A 9606-nucleotide genomic window follows, 5' to 3' on the forward strand; every position below is an offset into this window, starting at 1 on the left:
CTCTGAGCAACAGCGGTTCGAGTCAGCCCGAGCTGAGCAGCCGTGAGCTGCCAACAGGTGGCGGGATGGCTCAGCTAAAAAAAAAAAAAAAAAAATGTTGGCAGGAAGAAAGCAGATAGAACCGAGTATCTTCCCTAAGGGCGTGACCTTATGTTGTCCTTACAACAACCCCACGGGGTTGCACCGCAGGTACTGTATTAGACAATCATTACCAGCAAGACTGACCGCCAGACTTCGCAGCCAAGAACGATGGCGGGTCCGGCTCAGCACTCACCGGTTTGGACAGTTACATAATTAACAGAGAATGTTCGGCTTCCTTCGCCCCTGGGCTGGGCTCGCGAGGCGGGCCTTGGGACCGAGAGAAGCGCCCAAGAGAATCCCGGCGGTTGGCGAATCCCGGGAAGAGTTCCAGCGCGGGAGGTGGGGTGAACCGTCACTGTGAGTCTTACGTAAAGCGTCGGAGCGCGCGGTGAGAACCTGAGGCCGGCCGGGAAGGGGGTGTGTCCAAGCGGTCCGGCGCTCCCTCTGATTGGCGGGCAGAATGACCGGCGCGTTTACACTCGGCCATACGGCGATGGGAACGTGCGTCAGCTTTGCGTAATCGGATGGGAGGAGGAGCGTGTCTGGCTGCTGAGGGGCCTTGCTGATTGGCTGAAAGGTGCTGGAGCCGGGAGACCTGGCCCTGCCGGGGATGGGCGGTGCCGTGGGTTTGGTCCTGGAGTTGGTGACCGGCTTCGGTGCGACGATCATGGCAGCTCGGACTGGTAAGAGGGCCCTCATAAAGGTGGTCTCGGTCTCGGGATGTCGTCCAAAGTCGATGGCAGCAGCTGGAGCCCTCAATCCGGCGCAGGGGCCTGCGCGCAACGTCAGGTAATAATCATCTCGGGCCCCGAGATGTGGGTAGTTTTCCACCCAGGCCTGCTAAGTGGGCGGGGTGGGGGGGGGACCTGGGATATATTAGATGAGGCGGAGTCGGACCCGGAGCGTTTCCGCGTCTTTAGAGGGAAAGGGTCTGCTGTGTTCAGCATTTACGGGACTCAGGCGCAGCGCACATCACCCCTGGCCGGAAGCTCGCCGGCCTATCCCGGCTTTCCCGTCTGTGTTTGTGACTCACTGCCCTTGCGAGAGACGGTGAATCTTTGGGGAAGCGACATTGAAGCAGCTAAGAAAGCAACTCGGCGACCTGTGCCTTTGGGCTCTTCCGGTCCCCTCCCTTACGGCCTGCTGCTGCTGTCGGAAAGTTTTAACTTTGCTTACGAGGGTTGCGGGCTGCTGGGCGTTGAAGTTTGTGGCCTGGCAGTGAACCCCCTTCTGTTCCTCTTGCGTGCCAGATGGCCAGACGAGCTTTCCCAGTTTCTGGTAGAGGTCTTTGCCCCCGCCCTTTGATTCTTGCAAAACTAACCGTAGCCGACGTGGGGGACTTGGAATTTTTTTTCCACTCCACTGTAACTTACAGGTCCTGTAACCAGAATTTGCCTCGATTTTTTGTTGTTGTTGAGTGGGTGTGGAAATGGACGTGGAGACGTGAAGAATTCCGTATTTCCAACACTTAGTTTCCTTTTAATAACACTAATAAATTAAGCTGAAAAATTAAAGTTAGTGTTTAAAATGAAATCAATTGTAAACACTACGAAATGAAGGGAGAAAGCATAAATCTGGTTGAGCTCCAGGAAATTTAGATTCCATGAAGAATTTTTAAAATGCCAACAATCCAGCCAACTCATCCTTTTAGACAAATATTGGTTAAAATGGAAATAAAGTCATTTCAGGTCGTTTACTCCTGTTTTAGAACATAACCTGAAAAAGTAGCTCCAAGCAGAACATACCTTAACGTTCTTCAATCTACTTTTTTACTCTTATAAAATGTTGGCTTGCAAATAAACTAAACTGTTACTTTTGAGAAAAAGACAAATACATTTGCTTTGGTAATATAATTAAGGCTTAAATTCAAAGATAAATATCCACTGTTTATGATAATGAAGAGGGAGGGAGTTTATAAGTTCATTGCAAGGCAGAAACATTAACATAGATTCTGGCCTTTATTAGAATTATGTTATTAATATAATTATAATTAATGTACATTTAATTATTACAGAGTATTATAGATAGTCTAGTATTGGAAATTAATATTAGAAGATTAGTGACAAAAATGCTGTCCTTCATTTGGTCCAGTTTTCATTTCATGGTTTAATCATACATATGACTGCATGGCTCCTCATGGTGCAGTTGAACACACATTATTCTTGATAGTATGTGAAAATAGATGTGCTGTCCAGAGCATTGTCACCATAGTATGCAAACTGATTAGGTAAACTACTATAAGCTTGTTTTAAACACAGGTATTTCTCTGATAATTGCGATCAGATTGTGTAAGGGTTTCTTTTTAGAAAGTTGGGGCAATGGCATTACATGAACCTGGTACAAAATTAAAAAACATACACAGTGAAAAGTAAGTTTCCTATTCAACCAGACACTCAGTTCCCCTTTTCGGAAGCATGGGTCTTATCTTTTATTAAAATAAAACTTTATCTCAGAGAAGCTGACTTTTCTGATACTGAATTATCAGGAAATTAGTAATAATTGTGTGATGTACCTGCCACATAATTGGCTTCCTATGATAGATAACAAGGTATTGACACAAAAAGTGGGAAAAATAGGTAAAACTGTTATAACGGTTAAAGACATCTAAAGAATGTATTAGAAGGGAAACAGATAATTAGGCATTTTGTACACCAGGTTTGGTTTTTGTAATCAGTATGACTGAGATCCTAAATTATTTTTTGTGGCTTTTTTTTTTTCTTTTTTAAGATTTTATTGGGGAATTTGGGGAGGGGAACAGTGTTGGGGAATTGGGGAAGGGGACTAGCCAAGTTGCTGTTCTTTAGTCTTTGTTGTAGAGGGCGCCAGTCGCCATCTGGCTTCCCGATGGCAGCTCGTGGCCTCTAAGCTCAAGGTGCTGTGTTCAATCCTAGTTGTGGGTGGGTGTAACCACCATCCCATGTGGGAGACAAACAAGCAGCCTTGTTAAGAGTACACGCTCTATCCACTGAGCCATCCGGCTGGCAGCTCAGCTCAAGGTGCCGAGTTCAGTCTTAGTTGTGGGTGGGCATAGCCCACCATCGAATAGGCAGTCTTGTTACACCAGCTGCACCATCCTGCCACCTGTTGGCAGCTCTATGACAGCTCAGCTCAGGCGCGGTGTCACTGGCCCATGTGGGAATTGAACCGGCAGCCCTGTTGCTCAGAGCTCACACTCTTAAGCCAACTTTTAACCAACTGAGCCACTCAGCTGTTATTTATAGCTGGATACATAAGAATCCTAAAATCTTAAAAGGGGCCAATAAGTTCATTCATACAGTTCATATGTTTGATTCCTTATCAGTACATTTTAACAAATGGTCTCACAGCATGTAGCTTAAACATGTTCATTGGTCTCTATTTCATTACCTCTGGAATAAGCCCATCCAATTTTTATAAACTGCTTTAATTGTTTAAAAGTTCTTTCTTGTGTTATGGAGTCCAAATTTGTCTCCCTCTTCTTAGGCTTTTGTTTTACATTTTGGAGCCATATTTTCAGGTATCAACCCTTACCTTCCTGCTGAATATTTCCAATTTCTTCAACCATTTTTTTAATTTAATTTTTTTATTATTATTATTTTTATTGTGAAATACACATTTTTTAGAATTAGTTTCAGCTGTACAGCACAGTGCAATAGTTATACTTTTTACCCCTCGAGGTGACAATCCACCGCCCCACTTCCCCCCCCCCAATATCATACATATCTATTACAAATCCCTTGACTCCACTCCCACACTATACGCCACGTTTTTGATTTAGCGTCTTGGGTTTCTCTGGGTAGATACCCAAGAGTGGAATTGCTGGGTCATACAGTAGTTCCATTTCCAGTTTTTTAAGATACCTCCATACTGATTTCCATAATGGCTGCACCAATCTGCAGTCCCACCAACAGTGCACCAGGTCTTCAACCATTTTTGGTTTAACTTGATTTTCTATTCTTCTCCACTCAAAAACTGTAGGGTGTCGACGTCCTTAAAGAAATTTTATTTATATGTAAATCATATTTTATATAAATAAAATTTTATACTTGATAACATAAGGAGATTTCACCAGGTAACCCCATTTCCCCTTTAAAAAACAATTTGAAGATTTAATTTAATGAAATCTAACTCACTCACTTGGAACTCTTCAACAGCTTCTCACTGAGAATAAATTCCAAATTGCTTTGTCTTGGGCAGTAATCCCCAGCATGGTCCAGCTCCAACCTGTCTAACATTATTCCCGATACTCTCCCCCTGCTGTACTGCTGATACACTGTTAGTCTTTTTTAGTCTCTGGACTCCCTGCTGCTTAGAATGGCCCCTATCTCCCTCTTTTCCATATATAGTGATATATATATATATATGTATGTGTTTACATATAGGCACACACATTTATTATATACATATATACCTATTTCTCTCTGCATGGCTAACTCCTTATCCATTATGTCTCAGCTGAAATATAACCTTAGAGGTCTTCCTAGACCACCCTATCTAAAGGAAGCTCTAATTGCATGTCCCCACCTCCTTTCTCTTTTCAGCACTTTTTTTTTTGGAATCTTCAATTAGAATGTAATCTTATAAGGTTCATGTTTGTTTTATTCACCATTATATCTATACATTCACCATTATATCCATTATATGCCTAGCACAGAATAGGAGCTCAATAAGTATGTGAACTAATGCATGAATAGTAGTGTAAAATAGTTATACAATAATCTTATTAGGAAAAGGCTACAAATATTTAGGTGAACAAGGGTATATTGGGCACCTGGATTCAGAAGTACCTCACACAATTAACATTCTAATTACCTTGGCATATGTTTCTACATATATGCATGAAATGGAGATCACAAAGTAAAAGGAGAACAGAGCAACAGTTCTGATAGGATCATCAGCTCTCCAATAGAGTAAATCAAGAATTAAGGAGCCCCTGTGGATCCAGCTGGGAAAACAATCTGGGTAAATGAGTTGAAAAATATATAATGAATATGCTATCAAGTGTATGGCAAGAATGTGTTGTGACACATGACCAAAAGCCAACTTTTGGGGATAGATCCCTTTTGTGCCAGAAGCTTCTAACCCTAACTCTAAGCTGTGATTTTTAGTTTTCTTTACAGTGCTTAAAGAAGCTTGTTTCTTGGTGTGTGTTCACATGCACGCGCGTGTGTGTATGTGTGTGTGTGTGTGTGTTTCAGGAATAATGTAAAGTTGCAAAGCCTTCTAAAGTGTGATAGTTATTTTACAATCTCTATAATTTGTTTACAATTTCTGTAACTTGTGTTTCCTCTTAATTTTCAATGTCTCTAAATCAAATAATTTTTGTCTTTTTAGATATTTAGCTTCCTGTGGTATACTGATGAGCAGAACTCTTCCACTACATACCTCAGTGTTGCCTAAGGAGATACATGCAAGAACTTTCTTCAAAATAGCTGCACCATTAATAAACAAAAGAAAAGAATATTCAGAGAGGAGAATTATAGGGTTTGTATATAATAGTTCTACTAAAAGAGCATGTTCACAATTTTCTAAGAGAATCATGACTTTTTTTCTGGATTCTCTTCTTACAGACTAAGCTCTGTTTCTAGATTGGCCTTTCCATAACCCTTGCTGTTTTATAAATATTTGTTGAATGAATATGATTACATGGTAACTTTATAGGATAGATTTAAACCTTGACATAAATAATTGAACTGTTTATGACCAGCATTTTTGTATACTGTTCTTTTCTACATTATTGATACATTGGCCCAAATATGTTTATATATCTCCCTCACATACACATATACGTAGGTAAGTACATACAGGCATACTAAGAGGCTCCTACCATCTATTGTAGAATGAAGGTTGGCCAACTTTTTCTGTAAAGGGTCAGAGGGTAAATATATTAGGTTTTGTGGACCATACTATCTCTGTTGCAACTACTCACTTTGTCATTGTAGCCCAAAAGTAGGATAAACAATATGTAATAAATAAGTGGGCATGGCTGTGTTCTTTTGCTATTTACAAAAACAGGCACCGGACCATGTTTGGTCCTTGACCTAGTGGTATGTGTAGCAGAGGCTAGAGATAGCAGTTGTTAAACCAGCATCCCTTCATATGGGAATTCCTACAAGGGGATCTTACTTCCCAACAGACCATTAAGTATTACATGAATTCTTATAAAAGTACATTGGATTCATTTTATTCAGTTGCTTTTTCCTTTCTGGTTTTTCTATAGTAAAGGACTTTTCAGCAGACTTATAACTTTTGTCATTAAATTTACCTTTATTTTTGGCTAGTCACTATGTTAGTTAAGGTAATGCTAGCAACTATATAGGTAAAACCCAAAAGTTTATGTCTTTCTCATGTAAAGTTCAAGTGGGTATTCCTGACCCCTGGGCAGCAATCCTCCAAGTTGTGATTGGGGAACCCAGGCTCCATCCAACTTGTGACTTTTGTAATTCCTTAGTGGTCAGATTTTCTTAAAAAGATACACCTGCTTCTTAACCACATTGGTCTAGAAGTGACCGGTGCTCCCTCCTAGATATTATTGGCAAGAACTAGTCACAAGACCCTCTCTAAATGCAAGTAGGGGAGGACTGGGAATTTGTAGACCCTGATGGGCAGCTACTTTCCAGCAACAACGCACATGAAAGGAACACAAATCTTTGGATGGGTGGACATCTTTGCCACAGCTGTATTTGTTTAAAAGAGAAATGGCAACTAAAAGATAAATCAAATAATGAATTAGATTTTACTTTTGAATCACTAATATCTTTCTTTTACTGCATACTGCCATTTGACAGGCACTAAAAGTGCTTTATATTTGTTCATTTAATTCTCACAATAGCTGTGTGAACTAGGTATTATTATTCCCATTTTAGTGATGAGGAAACTGAAGCTCAGAGACACAATGTACATTAAGTGTCATGGCTCCAGAGATTATTTTTCCCACTGTATTTTACTGATTCTTACTTGCATCCTTATTCTTTCTCATACTAAAATTCTTTTTATTGCAAATTGGTCTTATCCAATGATTGTCTTTTTCCCTTGTATTTGACATATACATATAATAATAGCTACTATTTATTAAGCATCGTATACTGCCAAAACTGTTTCATTTAACCCTCAAATAAGAATGCTGTTAGGAGTATTTTTAGATTATGAATGAAGATAGTGAAGTAGAGAAGTTAAGCAACCTACCCAGGGTCATATGGCTTACTATGTTTTAGAGTAGATATTTGAACAGTCTTTTCTAGCTAGAAAGTCCATCCCTTTCTATGTTGTACTACTTTCTTAATCTTTGTAGACTACCTTTATGGCAATTAGCTTCCAGGCTACAAGGTTTCAAACTTTGTCATGGGACTTATTTTAGTATTTACTTCCAAGTGTCTGAAAACCTGGGGAAAGTAGGTTTTTCTCCGAATCCCTCTGTTGTGGGCCTCATTTCTTGATCATAAAGATTAATTTAAACATATGTAAAGACTTATTCTGTCATGTTCAAGAAATACCCTTTTGTAATTTAGATTGTAATTGTTTAAATTACTTTATCACTTTGAGACGAGTTAGGTTTTAATAATGTTGAGTCTTTATAACCAAGAGTAATATATGCCTAGCTCTGATTTTTCAGGTTGTTTTTACATGTTTCCATGCAGTGTTATTGTTTGTTTTATCATTTAAGCCCTGAAGTTTTTTTGTTGAATTTATTTCTAGATATTTTTGCATTTCTATGATACTGTTTTCTAACTGGTTCTTGTTAGTATAGGAAAAGTATTAATTTTTATGTATTTCATACCAGGCTACCTTCCTGAAATCTGAATTGATTCTCTTCTGAACTGATACTCATATCACCTCCCAACTGATAAATTTACCTGATTCTTTTCCATTCAGATGCCTCATATTTCATGCTCTGATTTAATTACTTTGACTAATACTTTCAGAACAATGTTACATAACAATAATGATAGCCAGCATCTTTGTCATATTTCTAACTCTAATGGGAATGCTTCAGGTATTTTACCATCTGTGGAGAGAATCATATAGTTATTCTTATTTGGGCTAATTAATATGGTTATAATAATATAATACTTAGTATTAAACCACCCATACATCTTTAAATGAGTTTCAGTTGGTTGTATTTTTTTAACGTACTACTAGATTATATTTGCTGATATTTTTCTTATAATTTTTGGCTCATTATGACCTCTGTTTTATCTAGCTCCCTTTTATTTTCTGTGTTCCTTTCAAGCTACTCATTCTAGGGCGTGGTTCAGCATGTGTGCCAAATGATTTATTGCCTCATGCACAATAAGTTGTATGGTCAATTTTAATGTACATATAACATATAACTAAATGCAGTTAACATCGCTCCTTTTTTTTAAAAAAAAAGATACTCTATGCAGGAAATGTATGATGTCGTATCAGGAATGGAGGATTACAAGCATTTTGTTCCTTGGTGCAAAAAATCAGATATAATATCAAAGAGATCTGGATACTGCAAAACACGATTAGAAATTGGGTTTCCACCTATATTGGAGCGCTATACATCAGTAGTAACCTTGGTGAAACCACACTTAATAAAGGTAACAGTTCTGTTTTTTGTTGTTTTTAAATATTCCCCAAATGTCGAGTTTATCAAATGGATTAAAGTATAATAGCTTGAAAAGATTTCCCTAAATTAATAGGAGAGGAGGAAAAAAAAAAACCAAACCATTTATTGTATTTCCTAATTGTTTTATTTTATAAAATATTAGCATTATTCTTTCCAAATAGAAATTTGACTGTAATATGGAAATGAGAAACTTCCTTTTTTCCTTCTGTTGAGGACTGCTGACCCATTTGCTGCCTCACTTAATGTGCCAATTCATTGTTTAAAGTTATCTTTGAGAATAACACAACTTTATATGCTCATTTTTCAGTTGTCCCTGGGTTCAGGTTCTGGATTTTAATACCTAATACGCACATGTAACATACAATGAAAATCAGTATAACCAACAGAAGAGCAGAAACCATGTGACATATTCTGTGAATTATTAGCTGCCCCAGATGTGCCTGTGACTTAATGTGTCAGTTATTCCTAGTCTATATGAATCTGTAATGAATGACCAGAAACCCTTGAAAGTTTTCAGCAGATTTAATAGGGGCAACAGTTCAGTGACTCTTACTGCCTAGTTCAGAACATAAACATTTTATATGGTGTAGTATGGTCAGGATCAGTTCAGTCAAAACAACCATTGTGGGTCATCATCATAACACCTCTACTGTGTTCAGCATCTCTGCTGTTAAGAATGATGTTTTGGGCAGTATTGTCCCTCTCAAAACATACTAGTAAAAATCTGTGGGTCCTTGGACTAGATTATCAGTATGAATACAGCATTGCCACATTTATGAAAAAGTAGTCAGAGGAAGGTGCTATATTGTATTGAGTATTCCCAGCAGCTGGTTCTCTTTTATTGTTAAATTTCCTATAAGCTTCTTATGTGATTGTAAAGAAGGGTAGAATGTATTATCTTAAAGTTGGATAACTAAAATAGTAAGATTTTATTATAGACTTTTTTTTTTTTT

General features: G+C 38.5%; 2 protein-coding genes across 3 annotated transcripts in view; one reads left to right on the plus strand and one right to left on the minus strand.

Annotated features, from left to right (window-relative positions):
* The window catches only part of SF3B1 (splicing factor 3b subunit 1), a 55446-nt gene extending 55010 nt beyond the window's left edge, over positions 1–436 (minus strand). The window contains exon 1 of the mRNA XM_019635625.1: positions 275–436. The gene's annotated coding sequence lies outside the window, so the exon portion shown is untranslated. The remainder of the gene's footprint in view (positions 1–274) is intronic.
* Positions 437–631: 195 nt separating this feature from the next.
* Positions 632–9606, plus strand: part of COQ10B (coenzyme Q10B) — a 22783-nt gene continuing 13808 nt past the window's right edge. Inside the window, exons 1-3 of one of the 2 annotated variants that reach the window (XM_019635629.1) lie at positions 632–870; positions 5395–5544; positions 8432–8624. In XM_019635629.1, the coding sequence (XP_019491174.1) occupies positions 692–870; positions 5395–5544; positions 8432–8624 (522 nt within the window). In that variant the 5' untranslated portion in view covers positions 632–691. The remainder of the gene's footprint in view (positions 871–5394; positions 5545–8431; positions 8625–9606) is intronic. The other variant, XM_019635630.1, reaches the window with a different exon arrangement.

The sequence above is a fragment of the Hipposideros armiger genome, unplaced genomic scaffold (assembly GCF_001890085.2).
Source record: "Hipposideros armiger isolate ML-2016 unplaced genomic scaffold, ASM189008v1 scaffold_23, whole genome shotgun sequence".
NCBI lineage: Eukaryota > Metazoa > Chordata > Mammalia > Chiroptera > Hipposideridae > Hipposideros > Hipposideros armiger.